The sequence below is a fragment of the Pinus tabuliformis genome, chromosome 1_2, assembly GCF_031772625.1.
Source record: "Pinus tabuliformis cultivar Carrire ecotype Pingquan chromosome 1_2, CPIR1, whole genome shotgun sequence".
NCBI lineage: Eukaryota > Viridiplantae > Streptophyta > Pinopsida > Pinales > Pinaceae > Pinus > Pinus tabuliformis.
The window spans coordinates 1,086,254,389-1,086,273,082 of NC_142298.1; the positions used below are offsets into that span (position 1 = coordinate 1,086,254,389).

General features: G+C 35.7%; 1 protein-coding gene across 2 annotated transcripts; it reads left to right on the plus strand.

Moving 5' to 3' along the window:
* The first annotated feature begins 1,526 nt into the window (after nucleotides 1-1,526).
* Nucleotides 1,527-10,445, plus strand: LOC149209950 (uncharacterized). Of its 2 annotated transcripts, none has more exons than XM_089396558.1 (7): nucleotides 1,527-2,782; nucleotides 8,838-8,978; nucleotides 9,116-9,229; nucleotides 9,343-9,516; nucleotides 9,738-9,853; nucleotides 9,963-10,056; nucleotides 10,178-10,445. In XM_089396558.1, exons 1-7 carry the CDS (start codon nucleotides 2,255-2,257, stop codon nucleotides 10,181-10,183), a joined length of 1,173 nt encoding a protein of 390 aa, XP_089252684.1. In that variant the 5' UTR covers nucleotides 1,527-2,254; the 3' UTR covers nucleotides 10,184-10,445. The 2 variants fall into 2 exon arrangements, with proteins under 2 accessions (XP_089252684.1, XP_089252683.1); XM_089396557.1 differs by having other exon boundaries at nucleotides 1,530-2,782; nucleotides 10,172-10,445.
* Nucleotides 10,446-18,694: the final 8,249 nt, after the last annotated feature.

Below are 18,694 nucleotides of genomic sequence, written 5' to 3' on the forward strand. Positions count from 1 at the left end.
GTACATCATCATTATTGCAAAGGTTCATTAAACGAGGCAATCAAAAATAACATGTTCAATTTAACAACCAATCAAATTAAATAATTTTTTTTTTTTTTTTTTAAATAATAAATTCCAATTTGTAATGTTCAACTATAGAAATTTTACAAATTTTTTTGGTCGAACCCAAACTAATATGGGTTTGACCAAAAATTGAATGCAATATCCCCTGGCCTACTGCAGAGACTAGTTAAATTATGGTGTTAATAAAAATTGATTGATTTTTATTAATAAGTATGTGCATTTATAGAGTGTAGATTGAAGTGTGTTTTTATATGAAAATGTATATTGGTTTTTCAAAAAGATTTTATAACTTTTAAAAATATACATTTTAATTGAACCTACCATTTACTACACATCAACACTTTATTTTACAAATAAGACAATAATCCACTTAAAATGAAAACCATATTTTACAAATAAAAGAATAATCCACTTAAAATGAAAACCATATTATAACATAATAATCCATTTAAAATGGTACCATTTACTACACATCAACAATTTATTTTACAAATAAACCAATAATCTACTTAAAATAGAAACCATATTATAACCAAATAATCTACTTAAAATAAGACCCATATTATAACCTATAGAATATGAGTATTTGAAATTACTTATACCATGTTTAAACCAAACCACACAGGGAACAAACCACACATGGAATATTTTAAAATACCATTGAGTATTTGAGATTACTTCTACTATCTCAAAACAAAATATTTTAAAATACCATTGAGTATTTGAGATTACTTTTACTATCTCTAAACGAAGACATGTTAGATGTAAAAAAATTAAAATACCATATAATAAAATATTAGTAATTGATTAACACATTTTAAATTTAATTCTATGATATAAATATATAATTTAATTTTCAAAACAACAATATACAATTTCATCCACATTTTACTAGCCATCCTCATATGCACTTTTACCTATTGAAAAAAAATGCACTTTTACATAATTTTCATTTTTCACTTTCTTAACGTAAATATTTATAAAAATATAAATTTTTTAATCTTTACCTATGCAAAAGAAGATGACTGGTTAAAATTATATAATGTTAACATTTCAATGTCTATCACTTTATCCATTTAAAATGATTTTTTTCAAATTATATATATTTTTTCTTCATTTTCAGCAACAATAAAACCAATAGTTTCATAAAATATTGGGCTACTAAAAACAAAACATACATTTATATCAGCAATGTAAATAAATTTGTAAGAAAATCATATTATCAACCATTTTGAGAATCCCAACCACAATATTGATGAAAAATAAGCACAATTAATAAAGTCAAATGATTCCGCTCTTCCTCTTAACAAGTGAAGGAAATCTGAACACATGGATATACGGTGGTATCAAGATAGCCACACAGTCTGCCCTTTAGGGTTATGTTCGCCTACATATAAGATTGTCGGCAAATTCCGCTGAATTGTCAATGAAATCTGCGTTGCAGCTTGCTGGACATTGAAATGGCAAATTCCGCTGAATTGTCAATGAAATCTGCGTGGCAACGTGCTGGACATTGAATTGGCCAGAGAATTCTAGAATAGCGTGAAATCGACTCCACCTAATGAATCCCCTGTGAACATATCACATAGATTGCACTAACTGACAATCACTTCCCCATCAATCCTAATGGAAGAATTGTAGACATACGCCTCCATAAGCGGAGGTCATTTCTGATCCACACGGCCATTCCTATGGCCACGATCATCCTTCAACCAAACAAAGGATAGACAACTCCAAGACCACCATTGCCACATCTTCAAAGCAGATTTGCTCCAGGATCACCATTGCCACACCTTCAAATGAATATTTTTCCTCATTATCCATTCGATTATTGACCCTAATTACGTATTTGATCAAGGAATCCCGCCCCAGGGCTTTGAAAATCGTTCCTATTTATTCCCAAGGGCCTCTGTTGCTTTCTATTCCTTTTTGCATCAGGAGGGGTTGTACTTCTTAGCCTTAGGCCTTTTGTAAGGCCCTTCAGCGCAGGCACTTAGTGATAATCTTCTTGGGTGTTGTTGTTTTGGCTAGATAGTACGTAATTCGATAAAAATAATCTCTTTTGTGTGGCTATTCTTGACAGGATAGCTGAATTCAGGCCCATTTGAATTGCAGTTCCTCGTTGTTTTTAGGTTATATTGATCGCTATTGTTAGTATTTCTCTGTAATTTCAGTGCTATAGCCTCTTACAATGGCTTCTTTAACCACCATAACAGCGCAGAGAATAACAAAACGGACAATAGATTTCAATAGCCAGACCAATAGGACCGTGTACTCTGTACAAGGGCTCTCAAATTCTTCTCTGAACGTCTTGAAACCGAACAGGCCAAAGCATGCGGGCAGAAAATGTCAATTGGGTATAAGGGGTCCAGCTTTGAATTGTAAGAGAAATTGGGAAACAAGATCATTAGCAGATGACCTAGATGTTATTCCTGTAAAAAGCAATGATACCGTGGACCAGCAAGAAGGTGTTGGGTTCATGTCTCAGGAAATGGAGAAGCGGCCCACAAGCCAGGTTGGAGGATTCAACGCAGACGGAGGGTTATCATTAGAAACCGCTGGTGCCCAAATGCAGATTGGCTCGGGTTCTCCAGTTTCTACGGCGGAAAAAACGGAGGAGATGACGCATATTGACAGGGCTATCAATGCCGCCGTTGTATTTGCTGCTGGATCTTTTCTTGTCACCAAGATGCTCACCATAGACCATGATTACTGGCATGTGAGTCTGATTCATCCCCGCCCCCCTTTTCTTTAAATTTTGAAAAGTTTATCGCTGAATTGCTTTTTGGATTCGTCTGAGTGCTTTGTTCTGGAGTAAATTTTATAAATGGAAATTATGAAGTTCTACGTCATCCTAATATATGCAGACCAGATTGGCTTATTGGGATTTAATTTGGCACTTCGTAATTACTTCTGTGAATGACTCACAACTTTGCTTTTCTGGTTGTTTTATTTTTTGATAAGTAGTTATTTGGGTTTTTCCTTTTTTTGCAATTCTAAATTTATTTCCCTCGGTTAATCGGTTGGTTTCACTTAGTGCAAAGCATTGCTTGTATTTGGTGTATTTGGTATTATCTATTGTTTTTTGTCGGTGCGGTTTACTTTATTCTGATATCCTTTGTCCTCAATTTTTGAACGCTTTAATTACATCCCCTTTCTCTGTAATCATTTGTGAGTTGTACTGCTTTCAGATTTTTGTACTTAGTTTCATTATCGGACTGTTTTCTTGGAATATGAGATCATCTTGTACAAATATTTTGATCCGCTCCAGTCTTGATCATTTTTGAGGTCTGGTCTTTTTAAATTTGAAGAGGTTTTATGCTATGATTAGTTCTGTTTCTTCATTCTATTGCAATTTAATTTGTCTGCTCTTCCTAGCCCAGATTGTTAACTACAATTATAGATGCATTGTTACCTTCTCCTTTTCATTCTTGGCTTGCTGTGTCTAATAAGCTATCTTGATTTCTGATCAGAGGACCATAGCTCCTTTGCTGCTAAATTCAATAGCATTTCGATACATATTATGATTGCTGTACCTTTCCTAGAGAATTCGACTTCTGTTGCTTAATTTCATCTATTAATATTGTTTGTTTTGCATATATTTTTCTTTGCATGACCGTTTAGTGATTGAATATCACCTTCAAGTTTGAATGTTACTCTTCCGATTCTCATATTAGTCTTTGGAGTTTATATTATTCTCTTAGATGCTCGTCAACTCGGTATTTGGTACTTTTTCTTTTCTTTTACAGTTGTGTTATATTGATTGAATTTGAGTGCCTAGTAATTTGCAATTATGTTTATGGGATTTTATAAAGATTTGTTATTTCTGTTTTATTATTTTCTTTTCTTCCTAGTGGTCATTCTTGCTGTTGACATCCATCCTGATTCATTTTTGAGCTTGTTTATTACCCGCTAGTCAAGTAATGACACTTGATTTCATGGCTAATTTCCTCAATGATGAGTGCAGCATATAATGATTTTGATAGGGATTGCCCATCTTTTTTGTAAGTATGAAAACTGCAACCTAGAAAATAGTTCTTTGATTAAATAAAATTCTGGATGCAAAAATCTGCATTTTCTTGTCTAAGGAAAGGAGCTGCTGTGTGTAGATTTCTTTAGTTATAAAACACCAACAATTCTTTTGTTTGTGGGAATCTGTATCAATATCATTTTTCCTCATCAATGGGAGAGATGGATATGTGCATAAGAAACTGAATTAAAGAAGGGCTGCATTACATGGAAGCCACAAAGGACAAAAGTTCTTCAGTTTTTGGGAAGTGACAAATGAATTTCTCTCTTCTTATATAAAACCTCAAAAAACAAATGATTACAAAAAAACAAGATGCCATAGGTAAAATACTAAAAGTATATAGGTACAAAAATCTACAGTTTGTCATCCTTGTAGGGGGCAGTTCATTTTTCCTTTAGGACCAGATATGAAACGTAAGGGTTCAAAAAAAGAGAGACTGCATTTAGAAGTGAAAATTTGAACTTTGCAAATAGCTAAAGTTTGTGTTTCTTATGAGAAACAAGGAGTTTTCCTTTTCATGAAATATCAAGATACATTACAAATCCTGAAAGGGGATGCCTTGTATAGGAGTCATTAGTGATTTGATGCCAAAGATTCTGTTGTTTTCAAAGGCTTTTCTAATGTGAGGTGAGATTTGAAATGCAAAAATAAAGTAAGAGAGAAAATTCAGATACTATCCTCACAATATGCAGTTCCTAGTAATACAGTGCTCTTTTTCTCTTGCGAGGCCACTTTCTTTTTATTGGTAAATACTTGCAGACACTAGCATTGGCCTATAGTAAATAATTGCCATGATAACATTTTATCAATGTTATTTACAAATCATTATATATCATGTGTTACTTTCTTGATAGTGTGTTCTAAGCTTCTTCTCCCCCTCCAAAAGCTTCTTATTTTACTGGGTTGAAAAATAAAATTAAGTACTTCTACATATTTAATGTGAAAGGGCTGATTAAGCTGATCAAGTTTTCATAGGTGGTACTTTCTTGGGGGTAAATATGATGCAGGATATAAATTTTAAAAATTGGCTTGGGTCCTAACCAGCAAGAATATGCATGGCACAGACCCAGACACATAAATTGTGGATGATCATGTCACACGTATTCATATGTGTGACTTGCATTTAGCAGTCCATCCACTTGAAGTCCTCTCCCAGGCATGTGTAACACATATAGAATAACTAGAATAATTGTAAAACAATATTGAATGTTGTTCAAATGATATCAGAATGATATACATATAATCAACAGTGTTCCACGGGGATGCGTCCCTTAGGGCGGGGAGCACGCCCCCACACTTCCGGGACAGGGAAACTCCTAGAGAAACATTTCCCCAGGTCCCCCTTTTGGGGAAATGCTGGGGAAACTTTTCCCCAGTGAGGAAATGTGTTTCCCTTGTAGGGGGGCAGGGGACGCAGGGCGACAACGGTTTTGTCCATTGCTGCGAAGGACCCTTTGAATGCAATTTTTTTTTGAAAAGACAATGATTTATGATAGGGGAAACCTAGTATTTGCCCATATTGTCTTACTAATGCTATGCAATTCATGGTAATGTTAAATTCTTAAAGTAAAAGTATCATTTTACTTAAATTTTTAACATTACCATGAAATGACTTAGGATGTTTGAGAGTGGCTTTGACCTTACTGGATTTCATATGGAGAAAGTAGAATTTGAAATCTCACTCAAAATCCAGCAAGCTTAACAGTTTTCCAGGATTTTAGGATTGGGGGGATTGCAACACTCGATTCGATTTTGTCATGTATGAGGGTATGGAACTAGTATTTAATCAAAAGCACCAAGCCCTCTATGTACCTTGATGCTAGTGGCATTGGTTGTAGAACTCCTCTATTATGAGCCAACTAAAAAAAGTACCCATCACCCAAACAAAATCTTGACTTGACATGCTATGCTTTTTCTATCTTATTTTAATGCTTAGAGGGTGATAATTATGACGAACATCCCAATATACGCAATGATTTCGATGATATGTAGGTATTTGTTGTAACATAGTTTTTTTTGGATGCTAGTGGACATTTGGAGCTTGTTTGTTGATGTATTTTTGGTTTTAGAGATGTATTGCACTCGGTGCTATTTAGGTTATGTGCACCCTTACATGATCTTATTTGTGTATAAATGGTTTGGATTCATATGGATGCACATGACTATATATGTCTTTTTTAAAAATTTGAAATTTTATGTGTTTTTGGTTAACCAGTTTTTTGGTCCAGTTTTTTTACCGCTTCCTAGTTCTACTGGTTCGATGACTGGTCTGGTTCTATAACATTATTTTAGACTTCAGCATAATGTCATTGTCATGTGGTGAATTTACTTTTAGATGTGCATTGCATAATTTCAATTGTCAAATGATGAATTTAATTTAGATGCACCTTGCATAATGCCAAATGATGAATTTAGATGGAACACTGCAGAAATGATAATTCATAATAGTCTAATGTGAAATGATGTATTTTAATTTAGATGTACATTTCATAATTATTGAGATTTACTATTTAGTTATTGACATATTGTTGGGATCTTTTTTTTAATAATTTATAAAATTCATGACTCCGATGTCCCCCCGTTTCCCTGAAATTTCCCTAGATTCTGGTTTGCTTATATATGTCCCCCTTGTGCGTATTCCCACTCCCATGCTTCCCCATCCTGGAAACTCGGCGGAACATTGATAGTTAGAGAATAATATGTTAATTTGATAAATTAAAAATGTTATATCCATGATGTCTTGTTGTGTATGCATCTGTGAAGTCTGTGTATGTGTGTGAGCGCATGTAGTGTTTGCGGCAAAATGTCAGGGCATGTAGTGAAACTTTTAGAGAGAGAGAAGACTAAGAGATGCATGCATAAAGTAAAAAATAAGTTCTAATTTGTACAACGAAAAGCAAAAATATCCAAAAAAATCTGAGAAAACATTATTTTACATGAAACCCTTGAATACAAGTTATGTTTGTAGAAAACAGTGTTTTAGTGCAACTGTGTTCCAAAAAAAGCTGAGAAAACATTCTTTTACATGAAACCCCTAAATACAAGTTATGTTTGTAGAAAACAGTTTTTTAGACTTTTAGTGCAACTGTGTGTTTCAATAATGGAATTTTGGTTCACAGTCAAATAACATCCTTGTGCATATGCATGCTGAAGTTCTTAAAGGATCTGTAGCTCTCTAGTGCTTGTGTAGGTGAAGTATTGGAGGACTGTTACAAATAATGTTTGTTTCTTAGGGTGGATCTCTCAATGCTGTTATGTTACTTCTAACTTTCATGAATAGTGCAAGAGATGAATCATTTGGCATTTTTTACCCATAACCCACTACAGAATAAGCCCTTATCTTTTTATGAGATGCCAACCAGTAATCTTCAAATTTGAATATTAGTATCCCAACTGGAAATCAGTAGGAAGTGAAGGTGCATGAAATGTAAGACATTCACATATAATTTCTAGTTATGAGAGTTGCAATGAACAAGCAAAATGGTTCTATAGGAGGTATACTATTGACTCTTGAGGATGAAAAAATTTGCATGGCTGACGGACACCTTAAAGTTTCAGACTTGCAGCTTTTAGAAAGTTGATTGAGAAAAGTAGAAGAGTAAGTTATCCGAATAACTTTTATTCTGAATTTAGTGTTGGAGCATTGAGGTCAAAGTTTATAATTTGGCCATAAACACATTTCCAGAGAGGAAATGAAGTTGATGCTGAATATTACTGAAAACAAAGGGGTTCATATTCAGAAATACTTTTTTCTTCAAATGTTTTATTGGAGTATAAATTTTGTCCATGTTCTTGCAGTCCTTTAGGTTGGTGAGATATGTATGAGGCATTGAGGGATGTTTGATATTGTATGTATGAGGCCTTGAGGGATGTTTGATATTGTGTGGATGCTGCTAATGGTTTTATTAGAACTCCGACAGTTGTGGCATTATGGAGAAAACTCTTCATTACAAGTATTTACGTAATTATTAATGAACATGTTTTTCGGGAGATTCTAAAGCTCTTTCATATTAGTGGTGTGCGTAGTTTCATTGCAAAGTGGCAATAAGGAAGTTAGTATTGCCATGCTTATCTACCCTCCAGAAGATGACATAATCTGTTTAGCTGTTAAAAAAATAACTTTGTAATTTCAGTCCCGACATGTTTAAAATTTTTATATTTTTTTATAGCATGTTATTTCAGTTCGATAACTATATTCCAAAAGAGCAAGATGACTCCTGACATTTTTTATATTCATTTAAACTATGCCTGTACGGTACCTAGGGATGATGAATAACATAATATTAGGGTACTTAGGGAGGTGGTACCAAAGGGGAATAATTAATGTAATGTGGCCATAAGCATTGAATAGGCCCACTAGGTAGTGAGTGGGGATAATAATGAAGGGTAGTTGGCATAGACCCCAAGGTTATTTATGAGAAAGTATATATATGTGAGTATCATTAATTTGGGTATATTGACAATTGTATTGTAGCAAGCATACCTTGTAGAGTGATTCCTTCCATAAGGAGTAATTGATGGTGTTAACCCAACCTTAAGTGCTCTCTCTAAATTCTTGTGTTTATCATTGTGTGGATGCATTTTACTATTCTGAAGTTAAGGGTTTATCTTTCATCTTTTATCTACTAGATTCACTACAATGCCTGTTGTTTTCTGCCTTAAGAAAACATTGTTTGATGGTCCACTTTGCTTCCTCAAATTAGATATTTTCATGTTCTAACTGATTTGATATTGTTATTGTTAGGGATGGACCCTCTATGAGATTGTCAGATATGCACCTGTGCACAATTGGACTGCTTATGAAGAAGCCTTGAAAACCAATCCTGTGTTGGCAAAGATGGTGATAAGTGGGGTTGTTTATTCCTTGGGAGATTGGATTGCTCAGGTAACAGATTATAAATATATTTGCATCTTAAGTGACAAGCAGTAAGGAATTTTGTAATTGGTGCATTCTTCATATCAAACTTTTTGTCTTGTAGACATACATATTAGAGACTAATAATTGTCTTGATGTATTGATAGTGCTATGAAGGCAAGCAGCTTTTTGAATTCAATCGAATCCGGATGATCAGATCTGGCTTTGTCGGGTTTTCCCTTCATGGCTCTTTGTCACATTATTATTACCATCTTTGTGAGGTAAGACCTGCTTCCATCTTTTGACATTCTCACCAGGTGGCACTTATTTTAATTTGAATCCTTTTTTTTGGCCCTTACAAACAGGCGTTTGACAACCCTTTATCGTTATACAGGCCCTCTTTCCTTTCCAGGGTTGGTGGGTAGTTCCCGCAAAAGTGGCATTTGACCAAACTATATGGGCTGCAGTCTGGAACAGTATTTATTTCACAGTATTGGGTTTGCTGCGGTTTGAGTCGCCAGCCAATATTTTTGGTGAATTGAAAGCTACCTTTTGGCCGCTTTTGACAGTAAGTGATAACCTTTTTACCTTTAAGTGCAAGTTAGTAGATATTGTCTAGTATTCTTAAGTATGAAGCCTATTACCCTCTGGCATTTTGCGTATGGGTTTAAGATAGATATTAATATTATTATACCCACTGTTATTTCTTCTCTTGGAAGGTTAATACAGTGGCACACATTTTGTGTCATTTAGTAAGCTGGAGCTGAAAATGATTTGTTTGTTTGACAGGCAGGTTGGAAGTTGTGGCCTTTTGCACACTTAATAACGTATGGTGTTGTACCTGTGGAACAAAGGTTACTGTGGGTGGATTGTGTTGAACTTATCTGGGTTACCATCCTTTCAACGTAAGCTTCTAGTATCATTTATAAATAAAACAAGCATTTTTCCTTTTTCAAAACTTATTAGAAGGTTTTATTATTTATACGTATATCTCATTGAGTCCACTGCCTGCAGTTATTCTAATGAGAAATCAGAAGCCAGAAGTCTAGAAGCCTCGTCTGAAGGGAAACCTGACTCTGTTTTGAAATCTTCATCAGATGTCTCTCAGGTATTGGGATTGTGTTATTCACCATCTAGTTAACAACTTAATTCTTCCTTTCTCTTTTCACTTCTTATATAAATTATATTAAATGCTTTTATGTCATTTACTTGTTATTGATTAGGGACAGAGATAATGATGCCATTGTCGGAGACAGCAGTCGATGTAAATTATGCAGATCTTAGGAGGAGACTTCCATGTGGAATGTGTGCAATTCAGACGCCTTCTAAATGAACGGCATAAATGTGGATGGTATTGCATATATTATGCTTGAAAGGGTATCAGTCCTGTCACAGTATTTTCCTTGTACCATAACCGTTGGATTCTCTTTGCAGAGTTCCCGAACAAACCTAATTTTGTAGTTACGCTGCTGATAAAGATAACCAATTTCTTTTCAAGATCTCAGACTATCATCTTTCATGTTGGTATTATTCTTGGTTGAATGTTGCTTAAATCTTGTATACATCAATTTTGTGGATACGCTCACACTCACACTTTTCGACACTTGGACCATAATATCAGCTAGATAATTTCTTACATATCAGTTGAGTGCAAATAGACCTGGAGGCTGGAACGGGAATCTTGAGAAGATCAGTGAGATAATAGTTGTCGAAGGTAGATGGTAATTCCTGCCTTTAGGAGTCCTCTTAAAGATGAGGAATAAAGAAATAGAACTTGTCAGAAGTTATTAAAGTTTGAAATACGGTTCCCTAGGGTTACAGATTCAGTAGATGTGAGGCAAGTATTTCGTCTAATGTTCTCATTAATAGAGGGACTAACGTTTGAATATGCAACTTATACAGGCTTATAAGCTACATGGTGGTACATTGCCTCCTGGGACATAAAATTTAGTTTTATGAATAGCAGCTCCTTTTGTTTATTTTGGCATTATGCTTCAGCATTTTCTAGCGCCACAAACTGATACTATCCTTTTGGACTTACTGCTTGGGCTGTAAACTTTGGAAAATTTCAAGCTTTCATTGTTGACTAGTAGATTTCTAAAGAATACACCCCATCGAGGTAGCTGAAATGAGGGGTTATCTGATACATCTATATTATACACTGTTGTGAGTTATTATATTAAATATACCTATTTTTCTCTACTCTCTCCACTTTCTATGCACTTATTAGGTGCCGAGGTTTGCAGTGTCCATGTTGGCGTGCCCACGTTCTCTTCGAGGATATTGGCTTATGTATAATAATGAATACTATTTGTAACTTGGGACATGTTCCAAATTCTCCTCTCCAGTGAGGATGAACCAAAAAAGAGCTGATTAGCTCATCTCTGCCCATGCGGAAATGATAGGCCCTGCCCATTGGAAGTGGTAGTTCTTAGACTGAATGTGTTTTTACGGTGGATATCTCATCTTCTGAGATAGGGCTGAACAATTAAAATGTATTTTAGAACGTTTGTCTTTTCAAGAAGTTTTAAATTTTTTGAAGGAATGGTAAGAAGCTCGCTCGTCGATATGGCTGGCAAGATTTGGATATTGGGAGCCGCTAGAGGGGAGGAAGGCATGAGAGAAAAGCGGAGGAATGTATTAGAGAAAAACAAAGAAAGAGAGAGGAAAATTGACACATTCTTCATTGATATATATGAACAAACAATATGATTGGAGTTTAGGAATACATTCGCGTGTTGAGGAAAATATATTGATTAGTAATTTTAGTTGGAGTTGTCTTTAGTGCGATTTTTTGGAAGCTTACAGTGGGTTTTTCTGGTCAAATTTCTCTAAAATCTGGCAGGAATTTATTGAAGTCACAAGCTTGATGGGTAATCCTGTGCAATTGAAGTGCTTTAGGGTTTTCCAGGGTGCTGAATCCATATATACAGTGAAAAAACTAATTTAAATAACACAAATCAAGATTTCACCTCAAATTTGTCCACTGGATTCTGACATCGGAAAGTCCAAAAAGTCACGCTAAAGACAACTCCATTTTAGTCAGTGTAGCACGAATTTATAAAACTCGTGAGTACCCGCGGGTTTTGACAAGTTTATAGTGAGGCGGGTCACTTGGATAGAACTCATGGTTTCTACCCATCCCTGCCAAAACTTGCATAAAATTTGGCTACCCTCACTGAACTCGTGAAACATTGTATATGACCTGCATAAGACCTGTGGAGGCTCAAAATTTGATTTTTTTTGGGAGATCATGCGGAGTGAAAATTTGTATATGGCCCGCATAAAACCTGTGGAGGCCTCAAAAATTGATTTTTTTTTTTGGAGATCATGTGGAGGGAAAGGGAAAATGGAGGGAAAATTTTGTCGAGTCTTATACGGGTTGTTGATTCAATAGCTAGACGAGTCTTATATTTTGTCTTTGAGGTTTCTGCGATCTTCAAATTTGTGTAGATTTTTTTCCGGATTCATCGTATTAATTTTCTTTAGATCGACGTTTCGAACCAGCGACGGTAGTTCATCTTCAGGATGTGATAGTCTTATATTAGTAATTTGAGCCCTTGCCCTGGTGTGTAATTGGTGATTACAAGTTCAATAAAAATATATAAATGATATGTTTAATACGGGTTGCCGATTCAATAGCTAGACGAGTCTTATATTAGTAATTTGCGCCCTTGCCCTAGTGTGTAATTGGTGATTACAAATTTAATAAAAATATATAAATGATATGTTTAAACTTGCAAGATAATGAAACTCGAATAAAAATGTCTAATAAGGGATATGGTTGAAGTTTAGGAATACATTCTGATTTTAGTTATTAGTTGTATTAATTAATAATTTTAAATTTATATAAATGATGTGTAAGATTATGTAAATGAATGGAAATGCATAATAAGGGGTCTTGTAGTTTAGGATTACATCTTGATTTTAGTTATTGGTTGAATTGATTGTTAATTGGAATTTTCGGTTTGATATGTAATTTGTGTCCATTAATTTAATAAAGTTAAGTTGTACACATTAGATGTTTAAATTTAGAACAATTCCAAAGATGTTTTAGCTTCTGGGGTATAGGTCACTTAGCACACATTATATGTTTAAACTTAGAACAATTTCAAAGGTTACGTAAAACAATATAAGTATTTAGAACAATTCCAAAGGTTATATAAAACAATATAACTCTTTATTTTAGCTTCTGGGTATAGATCACTTAGCAAAGCATGTTATATTAAGATTATGAGGTCTTTGGTTCAAGCCCTTACTTATCTATGTGTCTATGTTAGGGGTAGTATGGTGCACTTAGTGGTTATAGTGGTAGTGGCATGGCATGGCATGAACCCTATATCACTCAAGTATAAAACCAACCTATTTGCCAATTTTACTAATCACAAAATAAATAAATAAATATAAACATTTTCTTTAGCATGTAAATTGCCCAGTTTAATAAAGTTGTACAAATATTATGTTAAAACTTAAAATAAAAACAAAATTACAAGACATGAATGAAAATTTGAAAAAGGAAATCGAAAATGGTTTTATACATGTCTCTTAAAAGTATTTTTACAATATAGAAAGGTTTATGTATTAATTTAATAGGTATAGCTAAAACTTGGTTAAGATCATAGAATAATCTAAGATTCAATATTCATGTGATATGTTTTAGAAGGGATTTATTTCCTTTTGGGGGCTATGTAGCTAAAATTTATTGTTTATTGTTTATTTTTTGAAATCGTGAGAATCACACATGGTCTTCATAAAACACCAATTGGCTAGAGAGTTGTAAATGGTTTTCATGAAGCATTCACTGGGAGTTCATTAGTGCCATTTTCAGAATAGTTTAAGTTGTACATTGTCTTAATCAAACATTTTTTGAACATTCATTTAATGCCATACTGAAAATGGTTTGAGAGTCACACATGGTCTTCATAAAACACCTAATGGCTAGAGAGTTGTTCATGGTTTTCATGAATCACTAACTGAGAGTTCATTCACTGCCATTTTGAAAATGGTCTAAGAGAGTTGTACATGGTCTTCATCAAACATTTATTGAGCATTCATTTAGTGACATATCGAAAATGGTTTGAGAGTAATTTATAAAATTGTTTGTTTATTTAGGTCTTTAAATAAACACAATTTTAGTGAGACCTACAACTCATTAAAAGACTTGTCATCATGATATATCAAGAATACACAGATCTTGGATACTATTCATGAGGTATACCAATCTTTATGCTTTGGCATTACAAGTTATATATCATAAATTTATTGTAATCCATAAATTGCTTTGGCAATACAAACTACATTTCCTAAATTTATTGTAATATATAAACCAATTTGATTTATAAAAAAAATTGTTTTCTTTTAATAAATGTGTGATGCAAATATTCTTATTTAAATACTCATGCACAATCTCATAATGCACTTAAATCAATAATGCACTTAAATCAATATCAAGTATTACTGTAGCTTCAATAATGTCCTAGGGAACTAATACCCGTTAGAGCACAATAATGTTCTAATTAAAACCAATGAGTTCTTTGTGCTATCCTTTCATCGATCTCTGATAGGATGTGTGGTGTCTATATTGTTGGTAGAAGATAGGGTATAGTTGCTATGTTTGTCTTAGCATCATTTCCATTCTTTCAACCTCGATACCTTAGAATGCATATGTGCATGTAGGGCATATCATCAAACGCTGAGTGCAAATGTTGTGCTAGGATTATATCGTGGACAAAGTTGTGGCAGTGTGTAAGAACACACTGCATCAAAAACAACGGAAGCAAGATTGGTCCCATCGAAACAAGTAATGTGTTGAATGCTACTCTTTGGTTTAGTGCAAGTTGTGCCTAATATACGCTATATTTTGGATAAAAATTCCGACGTTGGACTTGTTAGCACTCCAGGAAACTCTCCTAGGTTGTACCTCGGAGATGCCTGGAAACATATAAATCTTCAATATCGTTCTCTGAACTACTGGAATGGATTGGGGTTTCGATCAAGTCAGATGACTGTTTCAACTTTGTTTTCACTCAAGACATGCATGAACACCCTGAGCTTGACAAGGCTTTCAACCACTAATGCTCAATAGTCTATAGATTCAATGAATAGATGGAGAATCCTGATTGTACCAACATATACATACATAAACACATATGAATGGCTAGCTACAAAAAGTAAATGAAGCTTGCCAATCTAATTTATCAACGCAGAGATAAGATGACAGTTATCTGGCATTAGACACAGAAGAAAACGTGAATAACTTATTCAAGTGCAAGCTTAAAATAGAGGAGAAGATGGCAATTGAACATGTAACAGCAAAAGAAGCTTGTCTTACTGGAATGAAGATGAGACGCTGGGAGGAACAGAGTATCCACAGTCTCCAAAAGTTGAACCCTATTATCTCGAATTTTCAGCGATTTATAGGCTTTTTACATACTCTCCAACTCTCTGAGGCTCCAGATGTCTTAATCTATCCCCTTTGTCTTCTAACTACTTGATGCCATAACTAGACAAACATGAGCTTAGAGAGCTCTGTTTCTAACAAACACGGTAATCAAATTCTGGTAATTTCGCCGCGTTGTCAGGTGGTTCGCTCGTGCCAGCGATGTTCCATGATCATTTCTGTTGGTTCGGCTGCATCGTGCTGTTGTTTTTCCCCTTTCGGCCATGCATTCTGTTATTTCAGTTCAACTGTCTGACTGTCAAAAACACTGACAAAGCCAACAAATTTCCTCCCTAGGTGACTGGTGGGAAGTGGGGTACGGGGGCCGTTGGATCAGGAGGAATGGGCGGAGGAGATCAATCGCCAGAGGCTTGAAGTCGTGGCAGGAGCGGAATAAGTCCGAGCCGTCAAATCTTAGATGGGTAGATCGAACGACTATCGGGCGGAGGAGGTGCTCGAAGGATAACGCCTGGGAGTGGTTTACTCGAACAGAAATGGTTTATATCGGGCGGTCATTGGGTGGTAAGTGGTAAAGGTTGAAGCCCGCCTGATTCCATTCATCGAGCGCCACGTAGCAGCGAAGGAGAGAGAGGAAACCGCTTTATCGGGAAAGTATCCCTCTCTCTTGTTTGCCCGAGTAATATGCGCGATCGCTGTTAGATTTGGCAAAAATGATCTAACGGTGGTGATTGGTCGAAGCGGGTGAGTGTATAACGTTGGTCGGATGAAGTGTGGACCATCAAATCAGTGGGAAGATCGACCGCGGGGGACACGAAGGGATGGGATGACCTCGAGAAATGTCCAAAGGGGCGCATATGGACGAAAGATATGGTTTTTAGGGGCTTTTGCGCATTAGTGCATGTGTTCATGTGCTCTGAAAATAGACCATTTCCCTCCTTTAGTCTTCAAAATAGCAGCACTGCACCTTAGAGCTAACACTGGCTCCTTTTGGGGATGAAAGCCTCTCTGTGAGGTTTCAAGAATTGCAGATTACTGCCTGTCCAGTAACAACCAAAACAAGCTTATCTCCTAGTGTTCCATTGGACATGGAGTTTATTTGTATAGAAAACAAAAACTAAAAAACTTATTACAATATTAAGGCCTTAAAGCCTCATATGAAGTAAAGTTTCAAAAATCGGCCATTGATTGGGCCATCAAAAGCACCTTCCCCTCCAAATTGTGTAGAATGAAAGTATTGTTCATTTGAACTTGAACAATGACAAATGGTCCTGTCCATAAAGCATCAAATTTACTATGGTTGCCCTTCTTTTCCTTGAATGCATCCCATTTGAAAACCCAGTTACCAACCTGAAAACTGTCCATTTTTGCCTTTCTATCAAAGGTTTCTTTGATCTTTTTCTGATGAATTCTTGACTTCTCAACCAGTTGTTCTCTGATCTGCTGTAATTCAACCAAGTTACTTATTCTCCTCACCATGTCATTCTCTTCACCGTGTTCTTCTTGCAAGAATTTGGCCACAAAGAGAAACAACTGGATAGGAAAAATAACATTAGCACCATAAACCAGCATAAATGGAGAATTTCCTATGGACTTCTTGTTGGTAACTCTGTCAGCCCACAGTGCAAACTTCAACTTGGAATGCCAACTCTTTTTGTTGTCCTCCAACAGTTTTTTGATTATCCTCACAAGACCCTTGTTAGATGATTCTGCCAGGCCATTGCCTTGAGGATAATATGAGGTAGAATGCACCAATTGAATGCCTATGGATTCACACATGTCCACCAATTCTTCTGCCCTGAAAGCTACTGCATTATCAGTGACTAGTTTGGTTGGGCAACCAAATCTAGTGAAAATATTCTCATTCAAGAACTTTATGATAACCTAATGATTAGCATTTTTAGTGGGTATAGCCTCAATCCATTTGGTGAAATAACCAGTGGCGACCAAGATTCATTTGTGTTGGGCACTAGAATGTGGATTGATCTCACTTATGAAGTCCAAGCTCCACTGTTGGAAGGGACCATTGGCGTGCACTAGCTTCAAGGGTAGAGATTTTAGCTGTTGTCTTCCTGCAAACCTCTGACATTTGTCACAAGACTTCACAAAAAAAAACACATCAGAGAACAGAGTAGGCCAATAATACCCAGCTCTCAAGATCTTGTGGGCTGTGGTTTTCCAATAATGATACCCTCCACAAATGCTAGAATGGAACTGTTGCATGACTTCCACAGATTTTCCTTTGTCTAGATATCTCAAGAGGATCCTTGATGGGTCTCTCCAATAACGTAGGTTTTTATTAATGCAGAATTTGGTTGATCTGAGCTTAATGGTCTGGGCTTGACTTGAGCTAAGCCCTGAAGGGACTTCTAGCTTCTGCAAAAAATGAACTATATTGGAATACCATTCACAGGTGGCTAGATTTTCAGCGAAAGACTGATTCTGCTCTTGCTCTTCTATTGCTTCTTCTGTCCGCTCACCACCTGAATTTGAACCCATGCAATTGATGTCTAACAAACTGCAGTTTTCCTCAGCCATAAGCTTAGCCAAGCCCTGGCCTTTGACAAGCTTGGTGGGCTTCACCTCTACGTTGAACTCTATGAATTTTGCAATCCATTTAGCTCTCTTTCCATCAATATCTGGCTGAGATAGGACATCTTTTATTGAGGCTGAAGGTACATACACAACCATTTTGGAATACAGAATATAAATTCTGAATGCCTTTAAAGATTTTATGAGAGCATAAGCTTGTTTTTCATTAAGGTCATACCTTAGTTCAACATCTCTAAGAGTTTTGCTGAAAAGGGCCACAGGGTGCTCTACACCTTCATCATTTTTCTGCAATAGAACAACTGCAAGTGTATCATAAGAGGCAAAAGAGAAGATATAAAATTCCCTGGTATAATCTAGACTGATTAAAGTGGGAGCTTCATGATAGCTTGTTTGATGGCTTCAAAAGAGCTTCTTGCACCATTTGTCCATTTTATCTCTGATCCTTTCTTTAGCATGGAAGTGATGTGCTTCACTAGCTCTGCAAAGTTTGGAATAAACCTCCTAACAAAGTTAATCTTACCCAGGAAAGATTGAATGTCCCTTTTTGACCTTGGGATGGACAATGTCTGAATTCCCTGAACTCTTGCTGGATCGATCTTCACACCTTCAGCAGAAACAATATGTCTCAAAAGTGTGCCTTCTTCTAGAGAAAACTGTGACTTCTTTGGGTTCACAGAAATTTCAAACTGTCTGCACTTTAGAAACACCTTCTTCAAATGCTGCAAATGGTCCTTGTGACCGCTGGAAAAGACTGTTATGTCATCAAGGTAAATAAGGACAAAATTGTCCTTCTCTC